The 21,440-nt window shown below is 44.8% G+C and overlaps 1 protein-coding gene across 1 annotated transcript in view; it reads left to right on the top strand.

Annotated features, from left to right (window-relative positions):
• Window positions 1–427: 427 nt before the first annotated feature.
• MKX (mohawk homeobox) overlaps window positions 428–21,440 on the top strand; it is a 69,102-nt gene continuing 48,089 nt past the window's right edge. Inside the window, exons 1-4 of the mRNA XM_015423387.1 lie at window positions 428–706; window positions 9,076–9,235; window positions 17,108–17,261; window positions 18,441–18,776. Of these exons, the coding sequence (XP_015278873.1) occupies window positions 522–706; window positions 9,076–9,235; window positions 17,108–17,261; window positions 18,441–18,776 (835 nt within the window). The 5' untranslated portion in view covers window positions 428–521. The remainder of the gene's footprint in view (window positions 707–9,075; window positions 9,236–17,107; window positions 17,262–18,440; window positions 18,777–21,440) is intronic.

The following is a 21,440-nucleotide window of genomic DNA, read 5'->3' as shown; positions in this document are numbered from 1 at the left end:
CACCCCCCCCCCCCCCCCCCCCCCCCACCTGCGTGCAGCCCCGATGTCAGCCAGCCGCACTGGTGGTCTGGTCTCCGAACCCTCCTAGACTAGTCAAGCGCTTGGAGCTCGGGCGGGGGGGGGGAGGGGGCTTTCTTTCCTGTAAACTCGCGCGGGATCGAGGCCGTCCCCCCCAGCCCGGAAGACCTGCGGCTGGCGCGCCTCTTGTGTCTCCCCCCCGCGCTCCCCCTCCCTCCCCAGCAGCTCGCCCTGGCTCAGTGCAACCCTAGTAGCGGCAGCGGCAGCAGCGGGGAGAGCAGCAGCTGCGGCCCGCGGCCGGGCTGGGCTAGGAGCGGTTCGCCTGCCTGCCTGCCTGCCTGCCTGCCTGCCTGCCTGCCTGGGTTAACCAACCTGCCGCTTGCCTTCCCTTTGCAGCCGCTGTCGGGGCGTCCCAGAGGCGCGCTCTCCCGCCCGCCCAGCCGTCTGGCCCGCGCCTCCGCCGGGCCGCCCTCGCCTGAAGCTCCCTCCCGGCCGGCCGCACCATGAACACCATCGTCTTCAACAAGCTCAGCGGCCAAGTGCTCTTCGAGGAAGGCGCCACGGAGAGGGAGCGCAGCGGCAGCCGGCCCTACGCAGGGGTCCTCGAGGTCTCGCCCCACCCGGAGGTGCTCATGCCCGACAGCCCCTCCATGAAGGACAACCTCAGCCTTCGGCACCGCAGGACCGGGTAGGAGTCGCCGCCCAGGGGGCTTCTCTCTCTGAGTGTGTGTGTGTGTGGGGGGGCACTGCTACCCTTGGAGCTGCGGGTACTGGTGGTGGGGTCCGCTCTTGCCTAACGCAGTAGCTTCAAAATTAAAAAAGTTGCAGCTTTATAAAGCTTAGCACTTTAGCTCCTTTAACTTTTCAGCCTTAAGCATGTAATACTCAGCAAGCCAAATCTCATGATGTGCCCCAAGCAGAGAATTTCAGTGATGCAGGTACTGAAGCTAATTTCAGTCAATACTCTGTGTGTGTCACAGCTGGCTGCTAGATCTGAAACCTGCTCCTTATTGTAGAGAAAGGATGTGTGTGTATGTGTGTGTGTGTGAGAGAGAGATGGACAGCTATCTGGAAAAAAGGGTAGATTAAAAACTGATCTGCGAGAACCGATTGTCTTAAAAGTACTGGCAGATACTTACATGTGAGAAAGGCCAAGAGATATGTAGACAATGTATGAAAATTGGCTATGTAAACAGTGCAGAATCCCTTGGATTAAGGACATGCTGACAGTTTGAAAGCAGGAGGTGATAATTCAGATATTTTTAAATGGAATTGAATGTCTACATTATTCAGTGTGATTGCAAATCCATTAAAATGTGCTTACTGTTAATTGTATATCAAAATACTTTATAGCTCTTATTAATCTATGCTAAATTATATACTCAAAAGAACTTGGTTTGCGGTGTTTAGAACTAGGCAGGAAGGAAGGGTCGGGGCACACAGCTCATTCAGCAGAGTTAGAACCACAGGTCCCGCATATGCCTATTGGAAAATAATGCCTATTATTGAACAAACTTGGACTAAACGGCGTGTTTAGAACTAGGCAGGCAGGAAGGGGGCGGTGCACACAGCCCATTCAGCAGAGTTAGAACCACAGGTCCCCCATATGCCTATTGGAAAATAACGCCTATTATTGAACAAACTTGGACTAAACTACCATGCGTAGCCCCAGGCTGTACCTCTCGACTGATGGAGCCATGGCAAGGTGCTTCAGAGATGCCCCAAATGTAAAAACCTGAAAATGTATTTTTATTGTCAAATTGCCAGTTTTAAAAAATAGCGTCAGCTCATACTTCTAATAGCATCTCTGGTTGGCAAGACAGTGATTGTGTTTCATCAAGATGTTATTACCAGCTGATTCAGGCAGATTCAGATTTCAAATAAAATACAAGCCTGCAAAAAGCCCAAGAAGCTAAAATAAAGGTGTGTGTGTGGGGGGGGGGGGGGGGGGAATAGAAACAGCAGCAGATGCAGCCCGAGAGCAGCACCTTCTGCAAAAATGTGGTATTACAATTCCAGCTCACATTCTTTTATAGCAGAGCATTACAATGCCAGGACAGAGCTGGTCCTACCCGAGGGAGGGTGAGATAACATCCAGATAACAAGATGTCATAGTCCCGCTGTACACTACATTGGTCAGGCTGCACCTGGAGTGTGCAATTCTGGAGTGTGCAGTTCTGGAGGCCTCACTTTAAAAAGGATGTGGACAGAATGGAGCGGGTGCAGAGGAGAGCGACGAGGATGATCAGGGGGCCTGGAGACCAAGCCCTATGAGGAAAGGCTGAGGGACTTGAGAATGTTCAGTCTGGAGAAGAGGAGGCTGAGGGGGACATGATTGCTCTCTTTAAGTATTTGAAGGGCTGTCACTTAGAGGAGGGCAGGGAGCTGTTCCTGTGGGCAGCAGAGGTTAGGACTGCACATAATGGCTTTAAATTAAGGGGTGGGAAGGTACCGGTTGGATCTTAGGAAAAACTTTTTTACAGTAGGAATTGTGCAACAGTGGAATCAGCTGTCTAGGGAGGTGGTGAGCTCCGTCTCACTGGCAGTCTTTAAACAGCTGCTGGACAAACACTTGTCAGGGATGCTCTAGGCTGATCCTGCCCTGAGCAGTGGGTTGGACTAGATGGCCTGTATGGCCCCTTCCAACTCTGAGATTCTATGAGATGAATTTTGTATGCCGTGAGGCACGAGAAATAGATGCATGGGATGTCTATCATCTGAGAGCTTGTATGTACAAGCCCCATTGAAATAGGCTATGCACGAGAACTGAGCTCTCAAACTGCTTTCACAGCAGGCATTTTTATTTGATTGCAGGCAGACTTCCAGGTGGACTGGGCCCCATGTCAATGTGTGAGCACTTCAGGGTGTCTATATCTAGATTTTCCATCTCAGCCACTGAGACAGAGCTTGTGTTGCATGGGTTTCCCCCTGCTTTTAATTGGATTGCATGGCATTCTTGTGCTTGTAGCTATCCAGGGCACCACAGCTCCTCTTCTATACATACATACATGGAAGCAAGTGTCAGTCAACATGGTGAGACTTCTAAGTAAAATGTTCCTAGAACTAGGTGGGTGTGCATATCCACAAGACAGGATGTATATGATGAACCAGCACACACCTAAAGATGCAAGTAGGCTGTTCAGTTATCATTAATTGGGCAGACTTCAGCTGGTATAAAAATGTAAAATCATTCTATATATACAGAGTTCTGTTAGAAGTGGAGGACTTGGCTCTGTCTCCTATCTCAAACTTGAGAAGATGGCACCAAAGAGTTTAGACAGATAGAGAGGTCAGGACACACGGGGCATCCTTTCCTTCCTGCTATCTGATCCTTTCCTTTGAAGTAGAATGCTACTCTTAGGGGCAATTTCCTCTTCTTCCGCTCTCACCCTCTCTTCTCTCTCTCATGCACACAAAGAAGGTGTTTGATCTCCGTCTAGCATCCAACACGATCTAGTTAGTTAGAATAGGTAATCTGTATTTATCTCTAACCTGCACTCTCAAGCATGTATTTCCTCTAATAAAAGCTACTTATTTGTTTTAGAACCGACTACTGCCTCGGTGTGACTTTGTAAGTCTGTTGCCACACCTAGCCTCAAGCTCGGCTGTCTTAAAGCCTTTGAGCACTCTGCTATTTTTCTGTGGTTCCCTGGCAGTACCAAGTCCAGAGAATCCAACAAGTTCCGCATCAAGCACTGAAGGGGTTTACTCCATGAGGTGAAGAATTTTATATTATCACACATTAACTGGGCAAAAAACCCCAAACAACCCCAAACAAAATTGCAGCACCTATTTTGTGAGTCTTAGCGGAGAGCTGAAATAACTCCATTTCAGAGGGTGGCTTGGATTTTGATGTGTAAATTCCTGACACATGCAGAAGGGTGGTGCTCTCGTGGCCACCAGACCATAAGCAGATGTGAGGCCTGGAGTGCTGGTGAGGAGGAGTGGAATGCGATTGGCTGAAACATTTTGAATAGTCAAGTGTTCAGACTGCTTGACACAAAACAAGATGTTGGATCCTCCTATCCTGTCTAAAGAGTCTTGCTCAAACAATTGGTATGATATTATTTGCAGATGGCTGGGGGGGTGGGGGAATATCCACAGGGACAGTTTGTGGCAGAGCAACTATTTGGAACTTTTCTTCTGCAATTCGCAAGTGCCGCAGCGATTGCTTTGTTACAGGAGTCTCTTTACCCTTTCTTGGGAAGTCTGAGTCCCTGTGTGAGCAGATTCATTGCAGGGTACCCGTCAAGGCATTCTGTGAGCACAGAACAATATTTCTTTACCTGGGTCCTGTTTGCAATGGCTCTGTGTTAAAGCTGACCTTACGGCAGCCTTGCTCCCTCAATCCCAAGGTTCTGTGGGATCCCGGCTTGGGTCAACTGCATTGTTGGGTCTACCACATAGGTATAGATGAAATATTGCTAAAATTCTGCCAAGCACAGAATAGTTGGAATTTTACTAGTGATGCAACATTCTGTGATGACTGGAAGTACTGGATCTGAACAACTCTGCCCTAGAGAGTAGCTGGATCGCACTGTTCCCTCTAAGCTATGCATGTGAGCAGCCGCTCAGTGACACAGGAAGCCCCGCCCAGCAGCAGTCTGGAGCCACTCAGGGTCTTGCACTGCCCACTGCCCGTTTTAAGATTTCAGCCATTTTATTCTACTCAGCATATGAACTGCTCCGCTCAGCGGGGGGGGGGGGATTAGAGGGAACATTGGTTGGATGGTACATGATTTAATTGAACAGCTAAAGCTGAGAGGATTTATCTAGATGGGAAACTGTCTACCTGAGAAATTGCCTGAGAACCATACTTAAGCCACAGGCTGCTCTGAGGTTCTTGAAGGAGTAGCAGGGGGTGAATTCAATTAAACCAGGGGTAATCTAATTATGGGAGGTAAACTATCTGCATGTGTCTGGTTCTTTTTCCTCGCCTCTGGTAGTGTGACAGACTCTGTAGCCGCGGAGCTACTTCCTGATGTACCAGGGCAGGAACTCCTGACCGGAATAGTACAGGTGGTCTTATACCACATGATGTCAACTTGAAACATCTTTTGCAATGGCAGAGTAGAAGAGTCTATGTGTGTGGCATTCAGCAGCTGTTCCGGACTCCTTCCCTCTGGTTGCAGACCCATCTGAGCAGCTTTGCAGGATCAGGATTGCTCACTAGGGAATACCGCTGCATGTCAGCCAGCCTGTCTGACATGAACAGGGGCTGAAGAGTTATGCTGAGCACCAAATGTTTTCTGTTAGCAAATGCTGTTTTGTCTGCTCTTTCAAAAAAGAAAAAAAGAAAATCCCCATTCCAAGGTCAGGCCGTGTTTCAGCAGCTCCCCTGTTCAGAGAAGGCTCTTTATTTCCAGAAGAAATTGAAAGGCTATGTACACCCTTCCAAACTGCTGTACAGCTCAGGCTCTCAGAGTACACAGCTACGACTAGGCAGGCTCTTTGTGTTGTGTCCTCAAGCTTTGGGCAAGAGTTTTGTTTGTTTGTTTGCTATTTGGCAGTGTTGTTTTGATGTTCTGTAGATGTTCATTGATGTCGGAATGGTTAGTTGGAGTAGATTCCATGCAGCCTAGAGAGAGATGGAGTGAGTTACATTTTGCTGCAGAACCTAAAATAGTAGTTTGCACTTCCACATGCACCGACCAACAGCCTGCAATTCACAAATCCCATTTTAAAGGATATGCATACAGGCTTTTCAACTATTCCTTTCTGTTTTGTTTAGAGAGATCTTGTTGGTGTTACTGTACAGCGATGCCAATATATTGGGGCATTTATTGGTAATCTTTTTTATTTATTTATATTTTTATAGCCTGCCTTTCTTACCAGGACTCAAGGTGGATTACACAAAGTCAATACAATCAAAAGGATGGGAAATACAATAGACAGTGCAATAGGATTTGGATTGTAGGAATCTGGAATGAATCAGAAATACAAACAGAACTGGGGCAAAACATAAGTATTAATATTAAGTGTTCAAGGATGCTAAAATTACATGATAGGGTCCAACTTACAACAACAGACAGTAGGAAATATACTCCGTAGTATAGACCACAGTCCAGAACTCTTTACGCAAGTGTCATTCTGAACCATTTTGTTACATACAGTACAGCCATATCCTCTGTGTAGAAATACCCTCCTGAATAATAACAGTAACTAACTACAGTTGGATTAGGGCTCTGAGCTCTAGTCGATCAGTCTGGACAGGACTAAACAACAGGACTGATTAGTCAAGCTTGTTCCTTCAGTAGGACATAAAGGTAAAGGTTCCCTTGCTCGAAAGCCAGTCAAATCCGACTCTAGGGTTGCGGTGCTCATCTCCGTTTCAAAGCCGAAGAGCCAGCGCTGTCCGAAGACGTTTCCGTGGTCATGTGGCCGGCATGACTAAACACCAAGGTGCACGGAACGCTGTTACCTTCCCACTGAAGTGGTACCTATTTATCTACTTGCAATTTCTTGCTTCCAAACTGCTAGGTTGGCAGGAGCTGGAACTAGAGACGGGAGCTCACTCCGTCATGCGGCACACTCGGGTCTCGAACTGCTGAACTACTGACCTTCCACAGCCTGCAGCTCAGCATCTTAACCACTTGAGCTCCCCCAGCTCCTCAGTAGGACTTAGGACCCAACAAAATGACGTTCACTGTCATCGTGTGCATTGTTGCTTGCAAGTATGTCTAACTGTGTTCAGTGGGGTCCTTCTCCAGTTTTTATTAACAATAGCAGCCTTGTGAGCAGCAGGCTTCTATGGCAGAGTGCGGATTGAATCCGGGTTTCCCAGATCCCAGTCCAGCAATTTAACCATTTCACTGAGCTGGTTCTCTCCTTTATCTGATTGCTAAAATGGCAGATGTGTTAAACTCAAAATTAAATCACCTTAGCATGTATGCGTGATACGTATGCACAGATTTTACATCATGACTTACATCTTTCCTAATTCACAGAACATGGTTCATGAAGATATACTAGAAACCATATAGATATCCATAATGATATTTATTATAATTTTCTGACACATGGCTATAATGTTACATATGCATATCTGTGTTTTCATATTTCCAACTGAATGAAGGTGAGATTGGATTGAACGGCAGGGAGCAAGAGAGAAAGAGAATAAAACAAGGAACATTGCATTCTTATGTAAGGTTGCTTTTTGTTCTTTGAAGCTATTGGTCAGTGGTAGAGGACATGTTTTACAGAAGATGGTCCCAGTTTTAATCCCTGGGATCTCCAATAGCAGTTCTTGGGGAAGGACTTTCCTCTGCCCAGCACTGAGGAGAGCTACTGGCAGCCAGAGCAAACTGCATTGAGACCGAAGAAACAATGATCTGACTTTGGTTGCTTTCATGTGAAGGTTTCGCTTTGATTCGGCATTCAAACTGGAATTTTGTTTTTGGAGCACCAACATGACATTGTCCCCACTTTCCAGAATTCCCTGGTTTGAGACAGTCTATTTGGAAAGGTCACAGCCAAAGTGCATTTGCACACTCTGTGGGTGGAAAGGTCCTTGTTTTTTTTTTTTAAAGGTCCTGCCCACATCGGTGCCATTTCCCTTGCCTTAGCCCCCTGTGGCCACCCCAGGCTTTAAAAAAAATTCGTAATTGCTAGATAGCTCAAGGGCAGTAACATGACAATGATCTGTTTCCACAGTTGATTAGGTCATCTGAATTCCCAGCATTCCTGTTCTTAAAAAGGAAGCCTTTAGACTTTTATCTTGTGGAAATACAATGAAAAGAGCGGAAGACTTAAAAATATAAACGGGATTCAGAGGAGCTACTATATTGTTTGCCGCCGCCACTATTCCACCACCGTGATACAATCTTATCATCTACCCCTATCATTGAGTGGGGAGGGGGGTAGATGTCACCCGGCAGAGATGGGGAAATATTAATATCGCTGGCTGCCAGTGTGGGATATCATACATCTTGGGGAGTCTTAGAGATTCGTAGAGCACCTTTTTATTGTATGCAATAATGTTTTACTGTATGTTTTATTGTATTTTACTTTTAATCCGGCATTGCTGCCTGTTAGCCGTCCTGAGCCGCTTGGGTAGGGCGGGATATAAATCCCAAAAATAAAATAAAATAAATAAATAAATAAATATTGCAGCAATTGATCATAATGACATTATTGCACTGTAGCAGCCTAGCAGTTACTGATTTATTACTTTTTTGCCAGGCCTTGTGATGCGCAGGGGAAAATGCAGGGGAAATGGTGGGTGCTTCTGTATGAGCGCTCCCTTGCCAGCTTGCATGAATGCCTTTGCATTCATGGTGGCAATAACAGGGAAACAGAGAATCCTCAGTGGGTAGATGCAGCCTTCTTATGTATCACATATATGTTCCACACTCTTTATTTTCCTTGTACAATATAGGTTTAAAACCTTGGGTGGAGCACGAACGGTGTGTCTCTAGATAACAGCAGCTTGTTGCTCTATGCAGTCCAACATGCCTTCAGTTTTGGGGGATGAAAGAAACCTGTTATCTTTTTCCCTATAGAGATGTATGCCTACTATTCAGGACAGGGAATATGTGCCAGTTTGGTGTAGTGGTTAAGAGTGCGGACTCTAATCTGAGAGAACCGGGTCTGATTCCCCACTCCTCCACATGCAGCTGCTGGTGTGATCTTGGGTCAGTCATAAGTTCTTTCAGAGCTGTTCTCTCAAGGGCAGTTCTCGAGAGAGCTCTTTCAGCCCCACCTACCTCACAGGGTGTCTGTTGTGGGGAGGGGAAGGGAAAGGAGATTGTAAGACACCCTGAGACTCCTTCGGGTAGTAAAGGGTGGGGTACAAATCCAATCTCTTCTTCCTCTCTCTTCTCTAAAACCACACCACGATAATCTCCATTATGAGTTTCTGGAGTCCAGTTCCACCATTCCTTGGGTGGATTCTGTAGCACTTGGCCTGGATTTAGACTTTATTTTGAGCGCACAAGGTTCTTGCCCTGTGGCTTTTGGTGATAGGGTGGAAAGGTATGAGTCCCTCTCCAGTCAACTGTTGACCAGCCGGTTCTCTCAACCTACCCTCTTGTTGATCTTTCCCTCCTTGCTCTACAGCACCCGTCAGAACAGTGGGAAGGTGAGGCACAAGCGCCAGGCTTTGCAGGACATGGCACGGCCGTTGAAGCAATGGCTGTACAAGCACAGAGACAACCCGTACCCCACTAAGACAGAGAAGATCTTGCTGGCCCTTGGCTCCCAAATGACTCTGGTGCAGGTAAGAATGAGCTGTGTGCCTCGGGACTTGCTCTTTCTATGAAGATCCGCTTGCATGGTTGGCACCAATGAAGTGAGAGAGCGACGCTAAGCAAGTCGACTCAGAATCCTATTCAGGTCTATCCCATGTACTCCCAGGAAAGTGCTGGTAGGATTGCACTGTGATCTGCCCTTAAGCCTGGACCTGCCTTTCTCCCATCAAAACAGAGGGCATGTGTATTGTGTTAAGACCCAGAGAAGGAGTTTTAGTGAAAGAAGTTGATCCCTACACCGCAGCGTTTCTTTTCTTAAGAAACTGATCCTAGTTTGGCTAAACTGACAAATTCCAACTCCACTAATTAACAGCTGGGCTGCCTCAGTGCTTTAGAGTGCCAATGTAAAGATTCATACCGAGAGTTTAACTAGTCCAGTAGCTTGCCTTCAGTGGCTGCAAATACAGGACGCTGTTAAGCCTATAAGAAGCCATGGAGAAGAAGTGGAATGTTCAGCTTGAAGCTGAAGTTGAAGGAGACCTAAAGTTGCCTACCGTGGCGGCTTTGGCTCAGTAGATAATGGCCACCTAGCCTAACAGGGCTTTATCCCACTAGTAAAATTCAGTCTTTCTCTTGATCTCATATGGAAATAAATAAAAGTGCATGTTTGGTAAGAGAACATATCCTTTTTATCTGCAAATCTATCTTAATTTACAGAAGCATGCCATTTCCCCCACATTCCCCAATCCAGATGCTCCTATCCCTTTGCCCAGAAATGCTGAAAACACATCCTTCACAGGGAAGGAAAGAACGATGCTAGCATCCAGATTGTTTGAATCCAACAAACTGATCCTCAGAATCGCATAGGTAGGGCCTCCCTTCCAATCGCACCTGCCCAAATGTAGAATAATTTCACCAAAGCCCAACTAATTCAAACTGACACTGATGGAACTGTGAGAACTGGGTCATGTTTTCTCATCGATTTGAAAATATTTCTCCTTCCAAAAGCTGCTTGTTCCCAAATCATCAAACAGTGCTGCATGACTTGGTTTAATCTAGCATCGCAAAGTGCCAGGACACTTTCTGGAGGAGACCAAAATAAAAATGTGTTTTCCTGATTTTGTGTTTCCTAAGCCATGACATTCCTGAAGCCTAGATTGGCCTCCTTCTCTTCCTATCCATCTGCCCAAGTCCTTTTATGCCTGGCAGGGTTGTTCCTGTGCAGTTACTGTCACTGCATTTGAATCACTTGTCTCCTTTCAATTTGTTCTCTGTCAAAAATGTTCTGTTACAGCCGATGTGTACATTTAGCACATGCTGTTTCAAGAGGTGTTTGCTAACAATTAGCAGTTAATTCTAGAAGTACAGAAAGCGCAGCCTCTGTGTGTGTGTGTGTTAGACAGCTCCTTTGACCTGAAGAATTGCTCTGCTGCTTAGATTGTGTTATGTTTCAGCAGCTGCTTTTGGTTCTGAATGTTTCCTTTGGACAGTTATGCTTCTCTAAAACTGGTTTTATCGGCTGCTGTTTTTCTTTTTTCATTGTTCACGAATTTACATAAGTAGCCTTGCGTGCCTTGTTTTGGCAGAGAGGTAGCAAAGGTGTTTTTTTTTAGTTAGTTGCAGGGCTCTTTTTGTAGAAAAAGCCCAGCAGGAACTCATTAGCATAATAGGCCACACCCAATAGCACAACTCATTACCACATTAGGCTGCACCCCCGTGTTACCAGAAGTGTGGTCATCCAGCCACACCCACCTTTCCCTTCTTATTCTGTTTACCTTGTTTGTTGTCAACACCCAGGGCCTTTTTTTGTAGCAGGAAATCCTTTGCATGTTAGGCCACACACTCCTAATGTAGCCAATCCTAATGAGTTTCTGCTATTGGGTGTGGCCTATTATGCTAATGAGTTCCTCCTGTGTGTGGCCAACTCAGGAGCCAGCCGGAACTCCATTCCTGTGCGTTCCTGCCCAAAAATAGCCCTGGTCAGTTGCATTTGCTTCTGCTCTTCTCTCTGTTGCACTGAGATGTTTCCTGGCAATTACCTTTGTCTGTATTCTCCCCTGCAACACCAAAACTAGAGGACTGATCTAGTCGTGTCCTGGTGGAGTTGGGGAAGTGCAAATGTATTTATACATGAGTCCCCCTTTCGCTTCTAAACCACTGGTGGGTAGGTGGTGTAGGTTTTAAAAACAAGAACAAAGAGTCTGGGCAAGGAACGTTAACCCCTGCACTCTTCTCCCATCTTACTTCACGGTATTCCATAGCTTTCAACACTTTCCTTCCAGCCCCATTCTAATATAATTTAGATAGAGTGGAATAAAAGTGCTGAAAGCGAGGGGGAACAGTGAGGTCACATGTGGGGATGGGGTTAGAATTTCGCTTCCCGCATCCGTGAGCACTGGGGTTGGGTTTAAAAAAAACAAACACAGAAGCCCTGCTTTAGAGAATGGGTGGATAGAATGATGAATACACAGGGATTCGAGGTTTGCCAACTCCAGGTTGGGAAATTTCTGGAAATTGTGGAGGTAGAGCCTGGGTGGAGGACGGGTTTAGGGAAGGACCTTAGCAAGTTTGATGTGACAGAGTCCATCTTCCAAGCAGCTATTTTCTCGGGGGGGGGATTCATCTTGGTAGCCTAGAGATCAATTATAATCTGGGAGCTCTCCAGGCCCCACGTGGAGGCTGGCGGCCCTAAGGGGTTCCCATCCTTCACCCACCACAACCCAATCCAGTTTGTCCCTGAATATTCCTCATCTACTTTGAGTTCAGCCTTCAGTTTAATTCCATCCATGCAAGCACATATGCGACCTGGTCTTGTGGTCTCAGTCAGAGTCCTGCGGAAACTTAAAATGCTATGCATTTCCCATTCCTCGAGTGGTCAGAAGTTTAAGGCAGTAGCTTTCTGCATTTTCATTACAAGGAGAGAGCATGGCAGGTGTATTTGTGATAACCATTCAGTGACAAGTGGGGAAGCAGGCATGCATCCCTGTATGGGATAGTGTGCAAAACAGCACCATCCCTGCAAGATTAATGATACAGCTTTTGAGCCCCCACCCCACAGGGCTCCTTGCTGCCAGACAGTCGGAAAAGTCTCTGGCTACACCCAAGTTCCCAGACCATCTCTGCTGACACCCAATCAAGCTGTTGGAGTACACCCAGTAGCCACCAGCCATCCAAGGCAAGGCCTGCTTCACTTAGGAGTGGAAGCTTGCTGAAGGGAAATGTCATGGCCCTGGTTGTTGGGGGAGAACAGGCAAGGGCAAGTCAGTGGTTTTCCTGCAGAATCATAAAGATGGCAGAATATAAACAGACAGGGGGGAGAAGATAACATCAAGAAGGAAGACGGAGAGGTGCTAGATTGGCAGCTCTTTGGAGAGACAGTGTCACAAGGAGCCTTGAGGTGTTTTCATCCAAAGAGGTCAGAGAATATCCGTGGTTTCCTCTTCCTCGTTTTCTTCTCACAACAACCCCATGACATAAAAGTTAGGCTGAGAGAGTGACGGCCCTGAGATCACCCAACAGGCTTCATAGCAAAGTGGGGACTTGAACCCTGGTTTCCTTGGATCCCCGTGTGAGACTGCAACCACTACATGGTGGTGTCTGGTAACATCAGGGTAAGTAGCATTTGGTGCATGGGCTGGTTGGATACCCCTTGTAGAGCATAAATGTCATCTTTCCAGTGAGTGAAGATTGTTGACTGAGATGAAGTTAATTTTTTAAGGCCTGTGGACCACTAAAGAAGGCTTGGGAGCAAGAGAACTCAGACTCAACTTGGAGGCTGAATTCTTTACTTGGTTATATTCATGCAGTCCTCATAAAGCAAAGGAACAGCCAACGAGGCCTTTTTGCCTTGCTCTGGACTCGGAAACTTTATACTCCTGAAACTACAGAACTAGAACAGGAAGCCTTCTCTGTCTGAAAGCCACAGCCTATATTTATCTCGCCAATTAGTCTCCAATTTGGAGGCTAGCAATTTGTCCTGCTAATTTGCAATGAACATGTCATGTTTTCATTTGCAATATTCCCGTAGGGGTGGATTTATTTTATTTTAAATTTAGGTTTAACTATTCCTGTGAAATGAAAAGAAAAAAGAGTGTACATTCTTTCCAGAAGGGGAAATATGAATAGCTTTATTGTTGAACATGAAGTTATTTGCCATGGTATGACTAATCTACTAGTTCTGGGCTGCTGAGCATCTTGCAGTACTGAAGTTCACAGGCAGATGTAGACTGCAGTTGGCTGGGGAAGGGGTGCTGGTTAGGGGCTCCCTTCTTGACTTTTGCCCTTTCTTGTGTGAAATGAAAAGCTGTTTCCTACCAGCCAAGAGAGGAATAAGTATACTTTTATTATTCTTATTTTTTTAAAGCTAGAATTATTGTCTCAATATGATTTTGGGTGCTTGTTTTAAAACTTTTAGATATTAGCCACCTTGAGTACCTTGTCCCCAAAGGCAAAGTGAAAACTTTGGATTGGGTCCAGTGAGCTGTGAGTAGAATTTGGGTCCCATGAGCTGTGAATAGAAAAAGTTCATGGAACTAATTTCTCCCTTTCCTCTTGTGCCCTCCTGAGAAACTGCTCCTGGGAATCCAGGTTCCCTCAGAAACACATTGGCATGTGTCCTGAAGGGGCGCAGTGAGAAAGGAGCTGGCAAAAATTGCCTCCGATGAGCTCATGCAGGAGGGTGGGGGGTTTACTTCCACTCTTCCACTCAAATTGCAGCCCACCCCCCAGTTGCATAACACCCCATTCTGTTCCCAAGAGTCCTCTGAATTTCAGGAGCAGTTTTGGGGAAAGGATGCAGGGAAGAGGAGATAGGAAGTCCATTCTGTGAACATGTTCCATCTGTGGCTCGTTGGACCCGGGCATTTGTTTTTGATCAATTTAATTTTTAATATCAATGTTTGGAGAAATGACAAAGCAGCTACAAAACAAAAACCTAGAGAAGTGCAGTGGTGTAAAGACCATCCTAGAATAGGAACTTTAAATAACAATTACGACAGTAAGTAGCAAGAGAGAAACTGAGAAAAGTATCTGTGAATATCAGGCATTTTCTTGGCTTAGACAGTCACTCCAATCTAGCTGCAACTAAATGCATACGGAAACACTGATTCACATGCTTGTATCCCTAGCTGCACAGGGAATCACATGTGAAAGTTCAGATGTGCAGCTTCTGAGTGGTTACTGGAAACTAGTGTTGGGTGATAAAGTTACTTGCTGGCACCTGGGCTCTCTAGCCATTCCGATCTACTCCCTGATTGCATGTTACAAATTCCTTGTGTCCCCTGCAAGTCCACCCCAGTCCTGTTAACCAAGCATGGTCTGGGAGTTCTGTGTCCAGAGTTTAACTCCCAGGTGCACACAGATGCAATATGGATTGGACCGTGGTATTCTCCATGTCACTTTAATGATCCAAAATGGCCCTAGTAGTAAAACTGATGCACACTGATGGACTACATGTAAGTTTCTCCAAGGGGGCAAACAGTGCCCCCCCCAAGTTAGTAAAAAATCTGGTGGGGGAAGACCTAAGCCGCTTCTCTCTGTGTGCCTTGGCCCCGATCTGAATTGGGTTTGTGTGTGCCTTTGAATGAAGTTCTGAGCATATTTATTTGTCAGGGCAGGACAGACACGTGGGAGACAAAAGGATTTTGTAATGTGAGCTGAGGTCCTCAGTAGCTGCATGTCTGCATGATGCTGCCGCTGTGATCCCTTCAGTCCCTTGTCATGCTCAAAATTAAGTCCACTGTCCCCTCTTTCTTCCTTCAGTGACACATAGTTTTGGGGTTTGGGATACCCTCCCCCCCAAGCTGGTGCTTAGTGTAATAATGCCCTTAAGCTCTTTACAGAGGTGTGTTTACACCCAGCTCCAAAGATTTGAACAAGCTCTTTCAAAAGTTTTGCACACTAGTAAAGCAGCATGAACATAAAGACTGAATCACGTGGAATCCTACGGGACAGATCCCACACTCCTGTTGCTTTGTCGTCTTGTAATAGGATTAATCTGCTCCTTTCTTTCATTACATTTTATGGTTAGGGAAATTTTTCCTGTTGTTGTGCCTAAATGTAGTTTCTCCCCATAATTTAAAATCATTCTTCCTTGTCCTCTCCACAGGTGGGAGGGTGAACAAATGTTCCTCCCCCCCCCAAGCTTGTGTTGAACTATGATGAACTTTGTGTTGAACCCAAAGAAAAGATCCCCCCCCCAAAAAAAAACCCTGTCCGAGTTCTATATTTATGTATAAGGATTCTGTATTTGTTTCCATGAGGGTAAAGGAGGACCCAGAATACAAGTGTTTGGGGGATACATTCCTTTGTTTTAACAATCTTATTTCATCATTAAGAGCTGGATTTTCTCTGCCTTCTGGATTATTTTAAATAGGGATCATTCATAATAAGATGAATAATGTTTGCAGTTGACATGGAAAAGCTGAATACATCGCGTTTGCTACTGACCTTTTCATCAGAATAGTAGCACATACCTATAAATCATACAAGTTTTATTGCTCATATAAAGTGTTATATGGATAAAACCCCACATTCTGTTGTTGCACAATGCAGTCTAATAATGCCAAGGTATGCTTCCATGCTGCTCTTTGGCAATTTACTGAAACCATCAAAGTATTCAGCTGGGAAGCTGAATGGATGAAGCTGTCTTGTACAGAGTCAAAAACAAAAACAAGGAAGGAGAGCGCAGAATGTGAAAAGCAACACCACCAAGGACCAGGAAAACTACATCACCTTTCTATTCTCCGTCTCCCGAGTCTAAGCAAGCACAGGGAAGGGGCTGTGGCTTCGTACTAGAGCATCTGTGTTGCATACAGAAGGCCTAGATTCTGTCCCTGACCCCGGAAAGCTGTTCCCAGTCTGAGCAGTCTGAGCAGGTACTGCACTGACTTCAACAGACCAAAGGCATGACATAAGGCACTTAAGTTTGTGTATTTTTGGAGAGGGGCTGTGGCGTGCCTGCTTTGCACACAACAGGTCCCAGCTTCAGTGCCTGGTATCTCCAGTTAAAAGGATCAGATAGCAGATGGTGTGAAAGACCTTTCCCAACCAAAGACCCTGGAGAGCCACTGCCAGTCTGAGTACACAGTATTGACCTTGATAGACCAGTGGTCTGGTTGGCCATAAGGCAGCTCCATGTGTTCAGTTCCCTCTGAGAACACACACACACACACACACACACACACACACACACACATATTCCTTTTATGGGGTTTTCAAGGCAAGAGATGAACAGAGATGGTTTCCCCTTGCCTGCCCCTGCATAGTAACCCTGGTCTTCCTTGGTGGTCGCGGGGATCAATGCTGAACTAGCCCACCAAAGTCCTAAAATGGCAGCTAACAAGTTTCATTTTCCTCTGGGTCCTCCCTGTGTCTGCCTGATCCACATGTGTATATGCGTTCCTTGCTGGGAACTTGATTCCCAGGCATCTGGGGCCTTTCACTTACTACAGAAAATTGGTGGAGCCTCAGGAAGTGAATGCGAAGTGATCTGCTGGGTTGCATCAAGAAGGGGGGGATTGCAAGAAATAGCCTCTTCCTCTGCCGCATGGGAAGAGCTTGTGCAAGAGGGGAGCGGGATGGTTTCTGCCTATTTCCCCTCAGGTTGGATCCTCTTCTCCCAAGTTACTATAAAATGAAGCTGCAATACTGCATGGGAAGAGCTTGTGCAAGAGGGGAGGGGGATGGTTTCTGCTTATTTCCCCTCAAGTTGGATCCTCTTCTCCAAGTTACTATAAAATGAAGCTGCAATATTTGGCTTTCCTGATGCAAGTGTAATGCATGTAAAAAGAAGAACGAACAGGTTGCTTGATTCTCTTCTGTGTTCCCTGCCCGAAAGATCTGAGTGCTTTTTCTCCTTTGTGTGGAAAGTATGGAAAACTGATGCATTTGTTTTTATTTAGGTATCAAACTGGTTTGCCAATGCAAGGCGTCGACTTAAAAATACTGTCCGGCAGCCAGACCTCAGCTGGGCTTTACGGATAAAGCTATACAACAAGTATGTTCAAGGAAATGCTGAAAGACTTAGTGTAAGCAGCGATGATTCATGTTCAGAAGGTTTGTTTAATATTTTTGTAACGTTTCCATACAAAGTCAGTTGAATTACTAGTTATTGCAAATGGCTAATCTGGGGAAATTGTCACTGATGCATGCTGAATTTTATACCAAGCCGTGTTCCCTGACAGTGCAGTGCTAAATAGAATTACATGGTTTTTAGTCCATTGAAGTGAATAGGCTTAGAACGGTGGTATAACTCTTAGGACTGCACTGTAATACTCTTACACTCACTTATGTACAACCACAAAAATTCTAGGTACATTTACATGGGGCTTTTGACAAGCATTAGATGTACCTGACCCATCTTGTGATCCCTGTAGGCCACAAGAGTTCCTGGTCTAAGAATTCATCATTCTGCACATTAGATAAAAATCACAGCAAGGTCACCACAGACTATGTTATCTGTATTGCTCAAGTTCTCATATTGTCCACTCACCCAGGAACTGGGTCCATTTAGTTTCTTGTGCTAGGCTATTTTTCGGTGTAGACTGCAGTCATTCTGACAATGCTGATGTCTGCCTTGAATTGTTGGGTTCCAGCCAACACTTTGAGAATCACTGGTTGCGATTCCAACAAGCATCTCTGAGCATGCCCAAAGTCTTGGGCATGTCCAGGGGGATTTTTGTCTTTGAACAGCAGACTTTGTGCCAGCAGAGAAAGTGCATTTAAAAGTTCCCTTAGTTTCAAATGTGGGTTGTCATGTGGCATGGTGTGGAGTTGAGGGCTGCTGTTGGAGAAATATAAGCTCCAAACACCCTTGAGCATGTGGAACCAGTTGCGCTGTTCTTTGGACCTCAGCCACTGAAATCAAACTGCACACCACACAGTATATTTGAGTAAACTGTTTATGAAATGGCAGACTTATCTGCTAGAACAGTTCAGCATCCCAAACATATGTTGTCTGTAAATCATTTTGTCCGCTTCATATTGAAGAACAGAAAAGAGACTAAGAATAATTCTCCCTCTCTGTATTTGAAGAGGAAAAAATGATGGGGTTGCAAACTATTTTTGAACAGGAAAAAATACACCATTAGCAAACAAGCTAAATATATTTTAGAAAAGGCCATTATGATAATCTAGTCTGATCTAATTTTTCCTACAAAGGTTTAATTATGAATACTTCTTAAATAAAAAAGACACTTAGGTAATACTCCCTCTTGATGGGTCTTCTTTCTTCAGATGGTGAAAATCCTCCAAGAAGCCATATGAACGAAGGGGGATACAACACACCAGTTCATCACACTGTAATTAAAACTGAAAGCTCAGTAATAAAATCTGGAGTTAGACCAGAAGGGAGCGCCAATGAGGATTATGTATCGCCCCCCAAATACAAAAGCAGCTTGTTGAATCGTTACCTGAATGACTCATTGAGGCATGTCATGGCCACAAATGCAGCCATGATGGAAAAAACAAGGCAGAGGAACCACTCGGGTTCATTTAGCTCCAACGAATTTGAAGAGGAACTGGTGTCTCCATCATCCTCTGAGACTGAAGGCAATTTTGTCTACCGAACAGGTAGGATATAATTTCAAAAGCAGTTGCTTTTTGTTTGTTCATTGAATTTGGACGTGAATGTTATGGCTCCCAGTGGTGCCAGCTTGGCTTTTCGCAGTTCTTATGTAATACTTTTAAGCAAGCCAAGCAGTTGAAAATGCATGTGCCAGGTCAGCAACCCAATGAGGTAGGTCATTATTACCCCAAAACACCTATTTGTAAAGTGGAAATGAGAATGAGCGACTTCCCCAAAGATCTTCTATCATAGAGCAAGTATGAAAACCATCGTCCAAGTTCTAAAGTTAAGAATGTTATTTACTGAACTATATTAGTTTAGTTGAAATATAATGATTTGATGAATTATCAGGGCTCATGTCTGAAGAAACTGTTTTTGCATGCTGCAGATCACTGTCGGGTTTTGTGATTGACACACGAAGAAGGAAAGTATCTGACCAGCACCTAGAGCAACTATCCTCCCTGGCTGTTTCTTCCTTCAAGGAAGGCACAAAAGTATACATGTAACCAAAATTTATTGTAGCTGGTAGATGCTGCAGAATTTGGGAGACCAGGGAGGGAGCTTTGACTCTTGAATGCTCATACCCCCAAAATCTTGTTGGTCTCTAATTTAGACTCGAACCTAAGATTGTAGATCCTGAAATGAGCCAGTACACCAATTTTTAGGTAGAACCACGTAGGTGTTGGTGGCAGTGTTGGGTTAGAAAATTTGCTATGACATTCATGCATTTTAACAAAAACTGGGGGAAAAAGGGGAGGGGGAAACTCAACCCAGGATATGACTAGCCATATCACCTCCACAACTTATTCTTGTAACAGTGATTTTGTAGGTCTGAATGTGTGTCACTCCATCAAGGTGAAAATTCTTGATGGAGTGACACACATTCAGACCTACAAAATCGCTGTTACCAGAATAAGTTGTGGAGGTGATATGGCTATACCTATGGCCCATCACTAATACCAGGAGTCCAATTATAAGTACACAAGGAAACAGCATCTGGTTAAATTATATGTGTACGAAAACTCTGTAACAGGTCTTTGAATGTGTGTCTAGAATATATAGATAATAGTGACCACTAAGGAAGGCCCTTAGGGGCCAAAACACGTTTGGTCTTCAGTTGTAAAGTATTTACCCATCATATGTATGTATAGAGGATAAGCTTTTATAGTCTGATTTTAGACAAAGTAATTTTTAATCAGGAAAATTTTAACATGTGTACACCTTAATAAATATTTGTACTTTTATATATATATATGGTTTAGCTTAGCCCTTTTTGGTTCATATTCATGCATTTTAGCCATGGAAGGGGAGCTGATGGTGGGACAGAAAACTACAGGCTTTGTGGGAGACTTGAAGTTACCGTGTTTCCTCGAAAATAAGACACTGTCTTATATTTATTTTTTCTCAAGAAGACACACTAGGGCTTATACCACAAATGCATAGAAATCCTGCTAGGGCTTATTTTTGGGGTAGGGCTTATTTTCGGGGAAACAGGGTAGTAGATGATTAGTGCAATCCTATACAGAGTTATATGAGCCTAAGCCTGTTGATTTCAGTGCATTTTAGAATAACTCTCCATAGAATTGCACTGGATGTTACAATTTAGGGCATGTTTTTGTTTAACCGACAATATATACAGTTTACATGAGTTAATGAAATACAGCACTAAATATAGCCTTCCTTGGCCTTAGTGCACTATGCCAGTGGTTGGAGGTTTGCCCGCAGGATCTCCAATTTCTGGAGCAATATCAGTTTTATTCAACATTTAATCTAGCCTAGTTTTAGTGTTCAGGTTGATGATGGCTTGGAATTAAGTGATAGCAACATGTAGACCTGCACCAAATACAACCACCTGTATGGTGTTGTCTGCTCTCCCCAGTTGCTAACCCTAGAGGCAAAAGATGACATGTATGATTGTTCCTTGATTCACCACTCCCGTCTCTTTTGGAACAGGCTGCTACCCGTAATTCCAAACATTACAGGATAAGAGTTACAGCAGGATCAGTCTCTCTGCATCAACCATCTCAGAATGAGAGACCTTAAGGGTATAGGAAGCATAATTTACATAACTGCTTAATGCACAAAGAGTGTTTCCACCTCTTTATGTAGTCCATTCTTTCAGCAAGTTGGGTCACTCACTCAGTTTTACATTGTCTCTCTTTCACATTAAGGTCATATGGATCAGACTAGAGGTCCATCTAGTCAAGCATCCTGCTTCACACTACACCCAAAGAGCATACCACATCCTCCATTCTCAAGGTTGGTTTTGCTTTCAAACCTTCTTCCATCATTGCTGACACTGAAATCACTGGACCTCCTTGTCAAAACAGTCACAGTATGCTTTTTCTCTCTCCATTTCTGCTTCCCTTCCCGAATAGACCCTCAACATTTACCTGTCTTCTTCTCCTCCTCTTAGCATCTTCCTTTCCCAATCTCCACCAGCAAGTCTTCCAGCCACCCAGCCCTCCTCACCTCATCTGTCCATGGACTCCTTTCCTCCTGTTTATCCCATTGTACTATTTGGTCCCCTTGGCAACCTTTCATCCTTAGGTTTGACACAGAAATAAGTATTGCATGTATTTCAATTGTTCTCCAACATTTTCCCCAGGAAGCTCCCCCCCCCCCATAGCTTCAAGGCTTCTGGAAATTTTACATCTTTAATCTGTTTA

This window comes from Gekko japonicus, unplaced genomic scaffold, assembly GCF_001447785.1.
Source record: "Gekko japonicus isolate JY-2015 unplaced genomic scaffold, Gekko_japonicus_V1.1 scaffold1820, whole genome shotgun sequence".
Classification (NCBI taxonomy): domain Eukaryota; kingdom Metazoa; phylum Chordata; class Lepidosauria; order Squamata; family Gekkonidae; genus Gekko; species Gekko japonicus.
The sequence above is the reverse complement of the archived record's forward strand: the minus strand, read 5'-3'. Positions and strand labels throughout refer to the sequence as shown.